The sequence below is a fragment of the Erythrolamprus reginae genome, chromosome 2 (assembly GCF_031021105.1).
Source record: "Erythrolamprus reginae isolate rEryReg1 chromosome 2, rEryReg1.hap1, whole genome shotgun sequence".
Taxonomy (NCBI): domain Eukaryota; kingdom Metazoa; phylum Chordata; class Lepidosauria; order Squamata; family Dipsadidae; genus Erythrolamprus; species Erythrolamprus reginae.
The window spans coordinates 6,518,992-6,537,579 of NC_091951.1; the positions used below are offsets into that span (position 1 = coordinate 6,518,992).

General features: G+C 43.4%; 1 protein-coding gene across 1 annotated transcript in view; it reads right to left on the reverse strand.

The window, feature by feature from the left end:
* Positions 1 to 4,830, reverse strand: part of LOC139158758 (vomeronasal type-2 receptor 26-like) — a 32,861-nt gene extending 28,031 nt beyond the window's left edge. The window contains exons 1-3 of the mRNA XM_070736092.1: positions 4,613 to 4,830; positions 3,525 to 3,816; positions 1 to 701 (exon numbers count right to left, since the gene is read on the reverse strand). The exon at positions 1 to 701 is cut by the window's left edge and continues 82 nt beyond it. Coding sequence (XP_070592193.1) covers positions 1 to 701; positions 3,525 to 3,816; positions 4,613 to 4,830 — 1,211 coding nt within the window. The remainder of the gene's footprint in view (positions 702 to 3,524; positions 3,817 to 4,612) is intronic.
* Between the last annotated feature and the right edge of the window lie 13,758 nt (positions 4,831 to 18,588).

Sequence of the window (18,588 nt, forward strand, 5' to 3'; positions counted from 1 at the left end):
TTCAAAGCATAAGCCAGAGTCCTAACAACACTGTAAACACGAGGATCAACTCCAAATATGTAATTGTTCCTTTTGTCTTTAGTCTCCATTACTGTTTTCTGGGTACATCTTTTTCGGCCTTTGACAGAAAAGACATGCTTTGAAAAAGAACAGTGAAAACATTTATCTGGGGGTGCCACCCTGATAGCTATTGGGAAAGTACCCTCGCGCCCTCTTTCTTGGATCTGAAAGTGCCAAATACTATGGACATATTTGTAAACTATGTGACTTTTCACTGGTAATTCTCCAAAGAGTGTGATGATCCAGACTTTCCCCTCAATGGGTCCTGGCAAAGATTCAAGTATGAAATGCACAACAGAAATTCCATCAATCATGGTATTATAGTCTGTAAAGAAAACAAACACATTGACTTGTCTCCACTTAGAGATGGCATCTTTGAAAGGTGCTGTGGGTAGAGTCGCTGAGAATCGTTGTGATACAACAACACAAATTCCATTGTTAACAAGCACAGGACTAAAGGTCCTCAGGAAATTCTCTCCCCTCTCTGTGTCTGAAGCAAAAAGACCAATCAAGGTCCATCTGAAATGGAGGAGCACTTGGATAATTGCTGGGTACCTGACTCCATTTTGGGGGGCCATCCGGTAGAAAAAGGGAAACTGACTTTTATCACTCAGAACCTCTGAAACAAATCTAGAAGTGATCTGAAAGAGCAATGAAGAATGCTATGTTATAACTGAAATTAGATGAAATCCACAATATTACCTTTTACTAAATCTAACTTCATTCTCGTGACAATATATTATTTATGATTCAATTTATGATAAATGGCAGTCCAATCTCTTTTTGAAAGTCTCAAGACTTTGTGGGTGATGAAGTTCCCACAACTTCTGAAGCCAACTTCTGTTCCATTGGTTGATTTTTCTCTGTCAGAAAAATTCTCCTTATTTTCAGATTAAATCTCTTCTTGTTCAGTTTCCATCCATTATTATCCTTCTCTGGCCTCCAGGTGCCTTGGAAAATAGCTTGACCCCTTCCACTCTATGGCAACCCCTCAAATATTGGAACAATGCTATCATGTCTCCCCTGGTCTTTCTCTTCACTGGACTATCCATGCCCATTCCTTTAAAACTTTTCCAGTCCCCTAATAATCCTGATTGCTTTTGGTATATAAAATTAAATAAAAAACACATATTAAGCATAAGAATTAAACAAATATAAGCCTATTCACTGTGATAGTAAAGCCTTCCATATTGAAACATTGTTCAGCTGCTAAAATCTTGGTCAAGTAAATACCATGCTTAGATGTTTAAGTATTTTAGTGTTTCAATACTTGGAAGGTCCATTTGTAAGGATTTATCCATTGCAATATGCCAGGTTAATGAGGACGGCTATATCTTTCTCTGCTTTGTTTTCCGAGATATATATATATATTTGCAACATTTTACTTTGTTCTGTAGTGACAATATGCAAGAAAACCACTGCTCCAAATATAATTTGTACAATTTAAGAGATCTTTCATTTAAATTTTGTCTTTTCTAAAAGAAAAGTTGCAGTGGCTTTAATTTCACACCAACTAGACTTACAATCCTAGGTTTAGAGAGCATAGAACTATGTTCCCTTTAACACGACCTAAGCATAGACCATAAAATCATCTGCTACAATATCCTTCCTGTCAATGACTACTTCAGCTTCAGCCACAACAACACACGAGCACACAACAGATATAAACTTAAACAGCTCTAAACTCAACTGCAGGAAATACAACAACGACAACAACAGAGTTGGAAGGGACCTTTGGTGGTCTTCTAGTCCACTCCCTGCTTAGGCAGTACTTCAGACAGAAGTAGTGTTTTTAAAAACTTCCAGTGTTGGAGCTTTCACAAGTTCTGGAGGCAAGCTGTTCCACTGATTAATTGTTCCAATTGTCAGGATATTTCTCCTTAGTTCTAAGTTGCTTCTCTCCTTGTTCAGCTTCCACCCATTGCTTCTTTTTCTACCCTCAGATGCTTTGAAGAATAGGTTGACTCCTTCTTTATGGTAATCCCTGAGATATTGGAACACTGCTATCATGTCTCCCCTGGCCTTTCTTTTCATTAAAATTAGTCATGCCCAGTTCTTGCAACTGTTCTTCATATGTTATAGCCTCCAGTCTAAATAAGTATATAAATTTTATATACCAGTGCCCTGTCCATTTTGGTGGGTCTTAAATTCTGGTACAGAAGAGACTTGGATACAGAAGTAACTAACAGCTCTTCATTGTAGAAGTCATAGATCCAGCAAAGGAAGCAGCCAGGAAGCTCTCTCTTTAAATAGAGGGCTGCCAGCTGATTCAACCAATGAGCAGTCTTATTTTGCCCGCTTTGGAGAGCGGACCTTGGAGTAAAGAGTTTGCACTATTCAAACCTCAGTACATAACACTAGGAATGGTCTTGGTGATTCTTTTACCTTTTGCTTGTTACCCAGTCTCAAAGAAAATTCTCTAAATTAGTAAAGGTATTACTTGCTCTAATGGCTCTCCATTAAGTAACCAATCATGGCTAGGAGTTCATTTTTAAAAAACATTTTGTAGAAAATGCCATCCTCTATCCATCTGAGATATGGGAGGCATTGTTTATATTTTTAAATCAACCTGCCTATAAAGAGCCCTGTCAGTTGACATAATACTTTTTAAATGATTCAGCCAATAGCAATAGCACGTAGACTTACATACCGCTTTACAGCCCTCACTAAGTGATTTACAGTCAGCATATAGCCCCCAACAATCTGGGTCCTCATTTTACTCACCTCAGAAGGATGGAAGACTGAGTCAACCTTGAGCCTGGTGAGATTTGAACTGCCAAACTGCCTGTAATACTGCATTCTAATCACTGCACCACCATGGCTCAGTAGGAAATCCTAACTATGGATTCTCTTCCTCTTTGAAATCTTCATGATTTTGAATAGATTAGGGTAAAGTATTTAATGTGTTAACTAATAAAATAATTAATTAATGCTAATAATGACTGCAAAATAAACTTGTGTTTTGTACATATATGTTTTATCAAGAGCAGGCAAGATAATCCATTGGAATTATATTTGTTATGAATCTGGAATTTGTTCATAATTGAAAATATCATTATTTTGGCTAAGGTCATGTACAAAATGTTAGCTCCCATCGCTGCTAGATCTTCTTTTGCATAGAAGATCTTTGATTGAACATAGAGACTTCCTCGTGGTCAGAAGTAGGATCTGAAGCCTCCAAAACAATGGACCTAGTGGCAGGAGCAAATGTCTCATAGCAGGATGTAGCTGCTTTGATCTTTGTCCCCTCACACCCCCCCCCTGTTCTTGATTCCAATCCCTGGCCAAAGTCATCTTATAGGGTGGCATACAATAGACACTTAAATTATAGATAAATAGCCATGATGTCTCCAGTGGCTCTGGTAACAAACAGTTCTTGAATTTTACAGAGAAGTCCTGGTTAGATCTATTGCTCACCCACCCCTATTCTTCACTTTACTAGGTAGAGATATAGAAACACAAACCTGTGGGACTTTGTAGGGACCTACTAATGTTGATATCTGTATGGAAATTTCCCTGAGAGCTCTATCAATAATAACCAGAAGATTGTCCTTCCTTCCACAGCTGTAGTTGGGAACATTGACTTCTCCAGTAGAGAGTGTATCCAGCAAGGCATGAGAAGTCTGAAGGGTGCTCAAATAGTTGTCATGGACATCATAACCGAGTGTGAGATTATGCAGGAGCCAAGTATTCTTGTTGACAAATTGAATGGCGAAAATGAAGGGTAGAATTTTTGCCAGATTAATATGTCTCATACTGTAGAAATATTTTCATGTTATCACCACCAGAAACAGCAAGAAGAAAATATTATTATTTATTCCTAAGTATCTTCACAAGTCTTAAACCCATATTGATCCAAAACCATACTCAAATGATAGTCCCTATTATTCTTTCACCAGGGTTAAGAATCACAAGTAAATCCTTAATTTTTAGTAGTACTGATTTTCATTTACCGAGTAAACAGTTGCTCAGCTTGAACATTTAAGTAAAAGCAATCCTTGGTTTCATTTGTTGCTAAAGGAAAGTGAATTTCAGTAAATTAAAGCCAGAACTGAAATTCACATGCCAAAATCTCCAAGTGCAACTCTCCTCTACTTTAAATACTTCCCAGTGCTGGCCCCCATTGCTCAATCAATTTCAAAGATGTTTTTGAAATGGTCCCATTAACCCTTAAAAGTAGAGCCACCATAAAAATAAGACCATGTATGAATAAGAGAATCACCGAAGCAATTCAAACATCAAGTCATTCCCAAAAGGAGCAGGCATCTAATATCAGATGGCAACTATTCCTCTTTCAATAACTACATGAAATAAAAAGTACATCATTCAAGGAGCGAAATAAATAAGAAATCCTCTGGATTTCTGTCTCTCCATTTCTCTGGTTCTTTTCAGTTCAGTCCCATCCCTGTCATAGAAGTTACAGTAAAAGAGAAGAGCCCTATAAAATGACCCAGGATCTTATACCTAATAAGTGAGTGAATTTAAAGATAGGAGGAAGAATTTTAGAAATGCAAACAGAGAGAAATCAAGTCCATTACAGTGAACGACTTACAGAGAAGTAGAAATGTAACGAGCTCCATTGAACAGTAATAGATTAGGAGAAGGTTTTTCAACAGTTTCAATCACACTAATAATGTGATCTCCTGCCCCATAATAGCTCCATGGGTTTCCTTTGTCCCACTTCTTCAATATCAGAGGACATTTGGGTCTTAGCCTCCCACAGTTTCTGTGTGTCAGAACCAGCAGCAGCATCAGAAACAGGAGGTCCATTTCTCCTTAACCTGAATCAGTGACTTCTGTTTCTAAATCTCAAAAAGTGAGAAGAATTCAAAGTGCTCTCACAAGATGGAAATGCCCATGGCTTTCCTGGTTTAGGAAGAGACAAAGTGAGCTTCACAGCAAAAGGAGGGGAAGGTAAATTCGAGTGTACATCCCCTGCCTGTCCTAAATCTTGTGCAAAACACCCAACATGACTAGAAGTATTTATCCTTTTCTGGTGTAAGATTGCTTCCATGTTGCTTCAATCTGGGTTGACATCAAAGGCAGTCACTGGAGAAGCATCACAGAAGGTCACAAAGTACAAGATGGTGATAATTACAAAGAGAAACAACTTCCCTGGGGATCTTGAACTTTTTCCAGGACTCCATGTGCAAAGGGACAGCTGGAGAACTGCATGTTAGTTCATAATCACTGATAAAGCCCTGAGGGCACAATTGTGCAATGGCTGTATCCCTTCCTACTGGGACATGTTAGAAAGTAAATGTTCAAGGATAAGAGTTCCGCCCCAGGTAAAAGAGTTCTGATATTCTGGGTGGAATTGTCTCTTCTATACATTTCATAATTAATTGATGCTTCTAGATAAGGTGACCTTCCATGCTTTGCTTTGGTGAGTTGTAAAGGTGGAATGGAGGTCATGCATACATCCTTCCCCTACTTGACCTCTCTCTGAATATTATTATTATTGTTGTTGTTGTTGTTGTTATTGTTGTTGTTGCTGTTGTTGCTGTTGTTGTTGTTGTTGTTATTATTATTGTTATTATTATTATTATTATTATTATTATTATTATGTCAGCTGGGACTCCGAAAATTGCGGCCGCCATTACAGCTTGAGCCGCCTATCTGCCTGAACGCTTGCTGCCTGAGTTGTTTGCCGAGAGCTACCTGAAACATCTACCACCTCTATATGTTAGCTGTTTGTCACCTAAGCCGTCTATCGTTGCCTCCTGCTTGCAGCATTGTGGGAGAACCAGCAGAGGGAGAAATGGCAGAGACGCTGAGGGCACCGAGGACCGACAGGACGATCAGCTGGGACTCAGGAAATAGTGGCTCCGATAAAAAACTGAACCGCCCATTGCCTTCTGCTCGCTGCACCGACATGGAGATGGGGAAAGACGGAGAAAGACCACGGCCTTCTTCTTAATACTAATTAACTGGATAGACAGCGCTGCCAGCTCTGGCCTTTGGAGTAGACAGACCTGGGACGCCAGGATGCCAAATGGTGGGGTGCCTGACGTCAAAGGGAATGCCTTCCGTCAATGGAAATTGATCCACCAACTATTGTGGAGAAGGAAGCTGTCGCGAAGGGGACAGGTTTGTGTGGAGGCTGCCCAGAAGCGGTTTGGAAGTGGTGCAGAACCATGGAGGGTGTGGGAAACTGGAGATGTTGCTCAGTGGAACTGATAGCTGTTAGAGGGCGACTGGGGTGACCAACGAGTATTGGGACTGCCATAGGGAAAGAAGAATTTGGAATAATTACAACCGTGGCAAAGAGACAGAACTTCAGAGTGCTGGTCAGTGGCAGTGGCCAGCACCGAGAAGACCATCCTATTATTGCACTTTGGGATTTAGACATTGTACTCTAAGATTTAGACATTGGCACCAGATCTTCTTAATGAGAACTTAGCCAGCCCGGAGTTTGGCGCCCTCTTGCTGCTGCTTTTTCTTTTTCTTTTTAGAACTACTAGCTAACCAGCCATTCCTATGCTATTTTCTGTTTTATGTTCTTATGTTTTATATCTTATGTTTTTAGTTAATTTTAAATGGGTTAAATTATATATGCTGGGTGGTGGTGGAATGAAATGGGATTTTTACTGGTATTTTAATTAACTTATTTTTAATTAATTATTGGGTTTTTTTTAGTGATGGATGCCTATGATTACTGGAATGAATGGAGTCGATTGAATGGGTGGTGGGTGGGATGGGTGGGGTGGACGGGGTGGGGCGGGTGGGTGGGACTATGTTATGGATGTGGTGAATGGATACAGCATGAATGAAATGTTTGGCACACCTGATGCTGGAGAGGAAGGAGGGGAGGGGGCACCTTTCTCTGGGGTGAAAGAGGGTCAGAATATTCCGGTCTTGCTGCGGAGAGGCAGATATGGCAGTAGCCATGGAGCTAGACATTCCAGGGGAAGGAGGGATCAATGCTTAATAGTGATCCCTACTTCTGGCTCCATGAGCTCAACCCAGGGCACTGGTGATGAGTGTAATTGTGGCCCTGGGCTCAGGCTGCTGCTACTCAATGCCAGGTCAGTGGTAAATAAAGCTCTCTTCATCTGGGAATTGATGGTGATTGACCTGGTATGTGTGACTGAAACCTGGCTGGGCCCATAGGGGGGAGTTCGTCTCTCCAAATTTTGCCCAGCTGGGTTTCAGGTATGGCATCAGCCTAGACCTCAGGGAAGGGGGGGAGGAGTGGTTATAATAGCCAGGGAGAGCCATTCCCTGCGTAGACTCGTTGCTCCAAAGATTGTGGGTTGTGAGTGCATCCTGGTGAAGTTGGATTAGGGGTTCAGATGGGCTTGTTACTCACATACCTGCCTCCCAGCTGTGTGTCAACAGCCATGCCTGTGCTGCTCGAGGAGGTAGCCGGGCTGGTGGTGGGGTTCCCCAGGCTTATTGCCTTGGGGGACTTTAACCTACAGTCGCTCGGCGAAACCTCTGGGCTAGCGCAGGAGTTCATGACCACCATGACAGCCATGGACCTGACTCAAGTAGTAAAGGGTCAGACTCATGAGGGGGGGGGCACGCACCTGACATGATATTCCTCTCTGAGCAACTGAGCAATTGTCTGAAACTAAGGGGCTTAGAAGTGTTGCCTTTAGTTTAGTTTAGTTTAGTTTAGTTAGATTTGTATGCTGCCCCTCTCCGAAGACTTGGGGCGGCTAACAACAATAAAAAACAATGTAACAAATCTAATATTAAAAAGTAATCTAAAAAACCCCAATTTAAGAGACCATGTCATGGTCAGACCATTTTCTATTGCAGCTTGACTTTCTGGCTCCAATCCTTCCCTGCAGGGAGGCGGAAGCGACTAGGTGATTCTGCCCCAGATGCCTGTTGGACCCCGAGGGCTTTCAGAGGGCACTTGGGGTTATTCCAGATGCACTCATTCACAGTTCAGCAGAGTCTCTTGCTAAGGCCTGGATCAAGGCTGCGACAGAGGCTCTCGACCGGATTGCACCATTGCGAACTCTCCACGGCACTAGACCCCGTAGAGCTCCATGGTTCATTGAGGAGCTCTGGGAGTTGAAACACCAGAAGAGATATCTAGAGAAGCGATGGAGGTAGAGTAAGTCCAAATCCAATCAAGCACTTGTAAGAGCTCATATTAAGACTTACAAAGTGGCACTCAAGGCGGCAAGATGTCAGGCTGAAGCCATCATAAGGATTTAGAGACTTTGGCCTGCCACAGTAGAATAGTATTAGGGAAACTGGGAAGGGTAGTTGCATGAGAGGGAAAGTTACCAGCCACAACAAATTCCTTTCTTACAGTCCAAGGTCATCTTTGTTCCATGTGAAAGACAGGCAAGTACAGCGGGGCCATTTGTCATGTTGGAGGGGATTCCCTACTCCCTTCCATGTGGCACATGACTCCATCATGATTGCCTGTCTTCCCTGTGGCCTTCTTGGCAGTCCTGGTGACCAGGTCTGCTTGCCTGCCTTTAGAAGCAGGCCTGGCCATGGGGACTGCTGGGAAGGTTGGGGGAAGGCAGGCAAGCATGGCAGGGCCACATGCCACATAGAAGGAAGTAGAGGAAGTCTTTGTAAATGGGCCTGGCCATGGGGACTACCAGAAAGTCAGAAAAACATGCCATAGCCATGTGCTGCATGGAAGGGAGTAGGGGAGGTCTTCACAAGTGGGCCTGGCCATGGGGACCAATGGGAAGGCTGCATGGAAGGCAGACAATTATGGCAGGGCCATGCACTGCATGGAAGGGAGTAGGAGAGACCTTTGCAAGTGGGCCTGACCATGGAGATCATTGGGATGGCTGTGTGGAAGGCAGCCAAATACAATGGTTCTGTGGGCCTCATGGAAGGGCCTTGCCTACTCCCTTCCATGTGGTGTGCAGCCCCCCCCATGCTTGCCTGACTTCCCAATGGCTTTCCCAGTAGTCCCCATCACCAGGCACGCTTGCCTGCCTTAGCAAGTGGGCCTGGTCATGAGCACCATGAGGAAGGCTGCGTAGAAGTCAGGCAAGTATGGTGTGTGTGTGTGTGCAGTATGGAAGACAGTAGGGGTGAGTGGGTGGTTGGGGTGGGGCAAAGCAAGCAGGTGGGCAGAGTTGGGTGAGTGGAAAGGTGGAGGTGAACAGCAATTTGGTAACCAAGTGGGTGGGGGCAGTGCCAGCAACAGATGGCATTTGCTGATTCTCCAAACTACTCAAAAAATTTCACTACTGGTTCACCTGAACCGATCTGAACCAGCTGAATACCACCTCTGATCCCACCTCTGGAATAGTCTCCTGCTGTCAAGACTGAATTTCTTTGCTTCTTTTGAACCTTAATGCTTTTCAACTTGCCAATGAACTGGGGAGAGAGAAAGGGGAAATGGAATGTGGAAATTGTATGCAGAGATCATGAGAGCATGGAAGGTATCAAGGTCACCACTGCAGGAACTGGTGAAAGAGATGGACAAAATGACCATGCAGGGGTGGAGAAAAGGAAAAAGTATTCTTTAACTGGATAGGCATTTGAGCAGGAAACCAGAACTGGAACACAGCAATGGTTATAAGTACGGTTAAGTCCCTTTTCAATGTCCTTGAATGTCACTAAATGAACTGTTGTTAGTTGAGGACACCCTGTATTTCATTAATAAAACCAGTGATTTTCAAATATTTCTTTCTTCAAATTTGTAGAGGTAAGTATTTGTATATGTTTCTTTTTAAATTACAGTGATACCTTGTGTTACAAACCCCTCACCATACAAACTTTTCGAGATACAAATCTGGGGTTTAAGATTTTTTTGCCTCTTCTTCCAAACTATTTTCACCTTACAAACCCAACCGCCACCACTGGGATGCCCCACCTCCGGACTTCTGTTGCCAGTGAAGCGTCCATTTTTGCACTGCTGGGATTCCCCTGAGGCTCCCCTCCATGGGAAATCCTACCTCTGGACTTCCGTGTTTTTGTGATGTTGCAGGGGAATCACAGCAGGGGAATCACAGCAGCGCAAAAACAGGTGCTTCACTGGCAATGGAAGTCTGGAGGTGGGGTTTCCCAGTGAGGGGAGCCTCAGAGAAATTGCAGCATTACAAAAACACAGAAGTCCGGAGGTGGGGTTTTGAGGACTTCCGTGTTTTTGTGATGCTGCAAATTTGCTGAGGCTCCCCTCGGACTTCCATTGCCAGCAAAGCACCTGTTTTTGCGCTGATGTGATTCCCCTGCAGCATCACAAAGTCCGGAGGAGGGGTATTATTATTATTATTATTATTATTATTATTATTATTATTATTATTATTATTATTATTATTATTATTAATTAGATGTGTATGCTGCCCCTCTCCGAAGACTCGGGGTGGCTCACAACAGAAATAAAAACAATATAGTAGAGGAACAAATGTAATATTAAAAAACATATAAAACCCTATCATTATTTAAAAAACCAAACAGCACATTCATACCAAACATAAAACATATTAAAAAGCCTGGGGAAAAAGTGTCTCAACTCCCCCATGCCTGGCAGTAAAAGTGAGTCTTGAGTAGTTTACGAAAGACAAGGAGTGTGGGGGCAGTTCTAATCTCTGGGGGGAGTTGGTTCCAGAGGGCTGGGGCTTCCACAGAGAAGGCTCTTTCCCTGGGGCCCGCCAAATGACATTGTTTAGTGTACGGGACCTGGAGAAGGCCAACTCTGTGGGACCTTATCGGTCGCTGGGATTCATGCGGTAGCAGGCGGTTCCAGAGGTACACTGGTCCAATGCCATGTAGGGCTTGAAAGGTCATGACCAACACTTTGAATTGTGACCGAAAACTGATCGGCAGCCAATGCAAGCCACGGAGTGTTGAAGAAATGTGGGCGAATCTTGGAAGCCCCACGATGGCTCTCGCAGCTGCGTTCTGCACGATCTGAAGTTTTTGAAGACTTTTCAAAGGTAGCCCCATGTAGAGAGCGTTGCAGTAATTGAACCTCGAGGTGATGAGAGCATGAGCAACTGTGAGCAATGACTCCCTGTCCAAATAGGGCTGCAACTGGCTCAGCAGGCGAAATTGGGCAAACGCCCTCCTCGCCGCAGCCAAAAGATGATGTTACAATGTCAGCTGTGGATCGAGGAGGATGCCCAAGTTATGAACCCTCTCTAAGGGGGTCAGTAGTTCCCCCCAGGGTAATGGACAGACAGATGGAATTGTCCTTGGGAGGCAAGACCCACAGCCACTCTGTCTTGTCTGGGTTGAGTTTGATTTTGTTGACACCCATCCAGGCCCCAACAGCCTCCAGTCACTGGCACATCACTTCCACTGCTTCGTTGACTGGACATGGGGTGGCGATGTATAACTGGGTATCATCGGTGTATTGATGATACCTCACCCCATGCCCTTGGATTATCTCACCCAGGGGAGTCCCAGCAGGGGAGCCTCAGAGGAATCCCAGCAGTGCAAAAACGGGCACTTCGGCTGGCAAAAGGGGTGAGTTTTGGGCTTGCATGCATTAATCGCTTTTCCATTGATTCCTATGGGAAACATTGTTTCGTCTTACAAACTTTTCACCTTACAAACCTTGTCCCAGAACCAATTAAGTTTGTAAGATAAGGTATCACTGTATTAGAATTGGAAGTATTGTGGCAGGTCCTAGTCCTGCTCAGATTATCATGGATTTCGAAGAGATGGATGCATTTTGGTATACTAGACCAGTGTTCTTGGCACCCATCTGAGAGAATGAGGCATTAGAGACTGAAAGCCAATCAGAGACAGTGACACCCCCAGAGGTGTTATTGAATAACTCAGGAAATGACGACGAACCACTTATAGACACAAGGGTATGGAGGACTGTGACCAGAACAGATTATTTGAATAGAAATCTTTATTGGCCAAGTGGGATTGGACACACAAGGAATTTGTCTTTGGTGCATATGCTCTCAGTGTACATAAAAGAAAATATACATTTATCAAGAATCATGAGATAACAACACTTAATGATTGTCATAGGGGTCAAATAAGCACTCAGGAAATAATCAATATTAATAAAAATCTTAAGGATACAAGTAACAAGTTACACTGATACAGTCATTAGTGGGAGGAAATTGGTGTTAGGAATGATGAGAAAAAACTAGTAATAATAGTAGTGCAGACTTAGGAAATAGTTTGACAGTGCTGAGGGAATTATTTGTTTAGCAGAGTGATGACATTCGGGAAAAAATGTTCTTGTGTCTAGTTGTCTTGGTGTGCAGTGCTCTGTAGCAACGTTTTGAGGGTAAGGGCTGACAGATGATGTTCTAAAGTCAGCTGTGAATTGAGGAGGATGCAGACCCTCTCTGAGGGGGTCAAAAATCCCCCCCTAGAATGATGGATAAACAGATGGAATTGTCCTTGGGAGGCAAAACCCACAGCCACACCGTCTTGTCAGGGATGAGTCTGAGCCTGTTAACACCCATCCAGACCCTAACAGCCTCCAGACAATAGCACATTACTTCATATTTCCATCTTATACCTTTCCGGTTGGTGTGTGTGTGTGTGTGTGTGTGTGTGTGTAAACTCATTTTCTGGGGTTTCCAGGAGACCCTACACCATTTTGGGCAAATGGTAATCCAATCTCCCCTTGAAAGTCCCAAGTGTTGGAGCGCTCACAACATCTTCAGGCAAGCTTTTTCCACTGATTGATCGTTCTCACCATCAGAAAGTTCCTCCTTATTTCCAGGTTAATTCTCTCTATGGTCAGCTTCCATCCATTATTCCTTGTCTGGCCCTCTGGTGCTTTGGAAAACAGCCTGATGCCCTACTCTCTGTGGCAGCCCCTCAGATATTGGAACACTGCTATCATGTCTCCTCTGGTCCTTCTCCTTGATAGACTACCATGCCCAGTTTCCAGTCCCCTTATCATCCTGGTTGCTCTCTTCTGCACTTTCTCTAGAGTTTCAATGCCTTTTTTGTAGTGACCATATTCCAGGTGTAGCCTAACAGCTTGCCTCCAGATGTTGTGAATATTCCATCACTAGACTTTTTAAGAAGATATTGCATTTGTCTGAAACAGTGCAGGTTTTTCTGCCTAAGCAAAGGGTTTGACTAGAAGACCTTTCCACTCTGTTGTTGTTGCCGTTGTTGTTATTGTTGTTGTTGTTATCATCATCATCATCATCATTCAGAGAGAGGTCAAGTAGGGGAAGGATGGATCCATGACCTCCATTCCACCTTTACCACTCACCATAAATGAGTATCAAAAGCAAAGCATGGACGGTCACATCCAGTAGCCTCAATTAATTATGAAAAGCATAGAAGAGAAAATTCCACCCAGAAGAATATCAGAACTTTTTTATCTGGGGTTGAACTCTTATACTCAAACATTTATTTTTTAACATGTCCCAGTAGAAAGGGACGCAACCATTGCACAATTGTGCCCTCAGGGCTTTATCAGTGATTTTGAATTAACACGCAGTTCTCCAGCTGTCCCTTTGCACATGGAGTCCTGGAAGAAGTTCAAGGTCCCCAGGGAAGTTGCTTCTCCTTGTAATTATCACCATCCTGTACTTTGAGAGCTGGTGTGATACTTCTCCAGTGACTGCCTTTGACTGAAGCAACATGGAAGCAATCTTGCACCAGAAAAGGACAAATACTTCTAGTTATGTTGGGTGTTTTGCACAAGATTTAGGACAGGCAGGGGATGTACACTCGAATTTACCTTCCTCTCCTTTTCCTGTGAAGCTCACTTTGTCTCTTCCTAAACCAGGAAAGCCACGGGCATTTCCATCTTGTGAGAGCACTTTGAATTCTTCTCACTTTTTGAGATTTAGAAACAGAAGTCACTGATTCAGGCTAAGGAGAAATGGGCCTCCTGTTTCTTTTTCTTATGCTGCTGCTGGTTCTGACACACAGAAACTGTGGGAGGCTAAGACCCAAATGTCCTCTGATATTGAAGAAGTGGGACAAAGGAAACCCATGGAACTATTACGGGGCATGAGACCACATCATTAGTGCAATTGAAACTGTAGAAAAACCTTCTCCTAATCTATTACTGTTCAATGGAGCTCGTTACATTTCTTCTTCTCTGTAAGTCATTCACTGTAATGGACTTGATTTCTCTCTGTTTGCATTTCTAAAATTCTTCCTCCTATCTTTAAATTCATTCACTTATTAGGTATAAGATCCTGGGTCATTTCGAATCATAGGGCTCTTCTCTTTTACTGTAACTTCTATGACACTCACATGCAGGGATGGGACAGAACTGAAAAGAACCAGAGAAATGGAGAGACAGAAATCCAGAGGATCTTCTCCTCTTCCAGTACTGACTTCACTCCTTGAATGATATTCTTTTTATTTCCTGTAGTTATTGAAACAGGAATAAATCACTGATAAATGATGGCACTAGCAACTACATCAAATACATATGGATAAAACTACAGGAAAATCTATACCACCTATATGCTTAAACCACAGGCCACAAAACATGGAAGCCCCAGCTCCAAAGCTGGCCCACCACACTCTTCTTACTACTCTTTTCTTGCTCTAATTTTCTATTCGTCCTCCTCTTGTATTTCTTTCCCTTCTTTCTAAATCCCTTTCCCTTTCTTTCCCTCTCCTTCCTCAATCACACATGCTATATAAGTAAACTATAATTGCTAGAATGTACATTATATATAATCCCTTTACTTTTCTCTACCCTGTTTTTAATGTATATAACCAATAAACATATTTTTACAAAAAAGAAAAAGAAAAGAAACAGGAATAGTTGCCACCTGATATTAAATGCCTGCTCCTTTTGGGAATGACTTGATTTTTGAATCGCTTTTGTGATTCTCTTATTCATCCATGGCCTTATTTTTATGGTGGCTCTACTTTTAATGGTTAATGGGACCATTTCAAAAACACCTTTGAAATTGATTGAGCAATGGGGGCCAGCACTGGGAAGTATTTAAAGTTGGAGATTTTGGCATGCAAATTTCAGTTCTGGCTTTGCTTTAGTGAAATTCACTTTCCTTTAGCATCAAATGAAACCAATGATTGCTTTTATTTAGCAGGTCAAACTGAGCACTTGCTTGTTCGGCAAATGAAAATTAGTACTACTAGAAATAAGGATTTACTTGTGATTCTTAACCCTGGTAAAAGAATAGCCCCATCCCATCTTCTCAAAACTGGAAAAAATAGTAACAGGGACTATCATTTTACCATGGTTTTGGATCAATATTGATTTAAGACTCAATACACCTGTGAAGATACTTAGGAATAAATAATATTTTTTTTCCTTGCTGTTTCTGATGGTGATAACATGAAAATATTTCTACAGTATCAGACACATTAACCTGGTAAAAATGCTGCCCTTTGTTTTCGCCATTCAATTGGTCAACAAGAATACTCGGCTCCTGCATAATCTCACACTCGGTTATGATGTCCATGACAACTATTTGAGCACCCTCCAGACTTCTCATGCCTTGCTGGATACACTCTCTACTGGAGAAGTCAATGTTCCCAACTACAGCTGTGGAAGGAAGGACAATCTTCTGGTTATTGTTGATAGAGTTCTCAGGGGAATTTCCATACAGATATCAACATTAGTAGGTCCCTACAAAGTCCCACATGTTTGTGTTTCTACATCTCTACCTAGTAAAGTGAAGAATAGGGGTGGGTGAGCAATAGATCTAACCAGGCCTTCTCTGTTAAATTCAAGAACTGTTTGTTACCAGAGCCTTTGGAGACATCATGGCTATTTATCTATACTTTAAGTGTCTATTGTATGCCACCCTGTAAGATGACTTTGGCCAGGGATTGGAATCAAGAACAGGGGTGGGGTGGGGACAAAGATCAAAGCAGCCACATCCTGCTGTGAGATCTTTCCTCCTGCCACTAGGTCCATTGTTTTGGAGGCTTCAGATCCCACTTCTGACAGTGAGGAAAGTCTGTGTGTTCAATCAAAGATCTTCTATGCAAAAGAAGATCTAGCAGCGATGGGAGCTAACATTTTGTACATGATCTTAGTCAAAATAATGATATTTTCAATGATGAACATATTCCAAATTCATAAAAAATATAATTCCAATGGATTATCTTACTTTCTCTTGATAAAACGTATAAGTATATTTATAAAACCCAAGTTTATCTTGCAGTCATTATTAGCATTAATTAATTATTTATTAAAATGTTAAACTTTAACATATTAGTTAACACCTTAAATACATTTACCCTAATCTATTCACAATCATGAAGATTTCAAAGAGAAAGAAATTCCATAGTTAGGATTTCCTACTGAGCCATGGTGGTGAAATGATTAGAATGCAGTATTACAGGCACTTTGGGAGTTCAAATGTCACCAGGCTCAAGGTTGACTCAGTCTTCCATCCTTCTGCGGTAAGTAAAATGAGGACCCAGATTCTTGGGGGCTGTATGCTGACTGTAAATCACTTAGAGTTGTGTTCAGTTCTGGAGACCTCACCTACAAAAAGATATTGACAAAATTGAATGGGTCCAAAGACGGGCTAAAAGAATGGTGGAAGGTCTTAAGCATAAAACGTATCAGGAAAGACTTCATGAACTTCATCTGTATAGTCTGGAGGACAGAAGGAAAAGGGGGAACATGATTGAAACATTTAAATATGTTAAAGGGTTAAATAAGGTTCAGGAGAGAAATGTTTTTAATAGGAAAGTGAACACAAGAACAAGGGGACACAATCTGAAGTTAGTTGGGGGAAAGATCAAAAGCAACGTGAGAAAATATTATTTCACTGAAAGAGTAGTAGATCCTTGGAACAAACTTACAGCAGACGTGGTTGGTAAATCCACAGTAACTGAATTTAAACATGCCTGGGATAAACATATATCCATTGTAAGATAAAATACAGGAAATAGTATAAGGGCACAGTTCGGCAGAGTCTCTTGCGGAGGCCTGGAACAGGGCTGCGGTGGAGGCTGTTGATCGGATTGCGCCTTTGCGACCTCTCCGTGGCGCTAGACCCCATAGAGCCCCATGGTTCAACGAGGAGCTCCGGGAGCTGAAACGCCAAAAGAGACGTCTAGAGAAGCGATGGAGGAAGAGTAGGTCTGAATCTGATCGAACACTTGTAAGAGCTTTTATTAAGACTTACAAAGTGGCGCTCAAGGCGGCAAGATGCGCGTACCATGCCGCCTTGATTGCATCACCGGAATCCCGCCCGGCCGCTCTGTTTAGGGTGACCCGCTCCCTTCTTAACCAGGGGGGAGTTGGGGAGCCCTTGCAGAGCAGTGCCGAGGATTTTAACACGTTTTTCGCTGATAAAGTCGCTCAGATCCGGGCCGACCTCGACTCCAATTGTAAAACAGAGTCGACTGACAACGAGTCAGGCGAGGTGACTGGGGCACGTACTTGTCCACCTGTCTGGGAAGAGTTTGATCTGGTGACACCTGATAAAGTGGACAAGGCCATTGGAGCTGTGAGTTCCGCCACCTGTTTACTGGATCCGTGTCCCTTCTGGTTGGTTTCGGCCGGCAGGGAGGTAACACGGAGCTGGGCCCAGGAGATTACCAACGCTTCCTTGGGGAGGGGATTTTTTCCAACACTCTATAAAGAAGCACTCGTGCGCCCCGTCCTCAAGAAGCCTTCCCTGGACCCAGCCGTACTTAATAACTATCGTCCAGTCTCCAACCTTCCCTTTATGGGGAAGGTTGTTGAGAAGGTGGTGGCACTCCAGCTCCAGCGGTCCTTGGAAGAAGCCGATTATCTAGGTCCCCAGCAGTCGGGTTTCAGGCCCGGTTACAGCACAGAAACCGCTTTGGTCGCGTTGATGGATGATCTCTGGCGGGCTGGGACAGGGGTTTATCCTCTGTCCTGGTGCTCCTTGACCTCTCAGCGGCTTTCGATACCATCGACCATGGTATCCTTCTGCACCGGCTGGAGGGGTTGGGGGTGGGAGGCACCGTCCTTCAGTGGTTCTCCTCCTACCACTCTGGCCGGTCGCAGTCGGTGTTAGTGGGGGGTCAGAGGTCGGCTCCGAGGTCTCTCCCTTGTGGGGTGCCTCAGGGGTCGGTCCTCTCCCCCCTGCTATTTAACATCTACATGAAACTGCTGGGTGAGATCATCCAAGGACATGGGGTGAGGTATCATCAATATGCTGATGATACCAAGCTTTACATCTCCACCCCATGCCCAGTCAACGAAGCGGTGGAAGTGATGTGCCGGTGCCTGGAGGCTGTTGGGGCCTGGATGGGTGTCAACAGACTCAAACTCAACCCGGATAAGACGGAGTGGCTGTGGGTTTTGCCTCCCAAGGACAATCCCATCTGTCCGTCCATTACCCTGGGGGGGGGGAATTATTGACCCCCTCAGAGAGGGTCTGCAACTTGGGCGTCGTCCTCGATCCACAGCTCACATTAGAAAACCATCTCTCAGCTGTGGCGAGGGGGGCGTTTGCCCAGGTTCGCCTGGTGCACCAGTTGCGGCCCTATCTGGACCGGGACTCATTGCCCACAGTCACTCATGCCCTCATCACCTTGAGGTTCGACTACTGTAATGCTCTCTACATGGGGCTACCTTTGAAAAGTGTTCGGAAACTTCAGATCGTGCAGAATGCAGCTGCGAGAGCAGTTATGGGCTTACCTAGGTATGCCCATGTTTCACCATCACTCCGCAGTCTG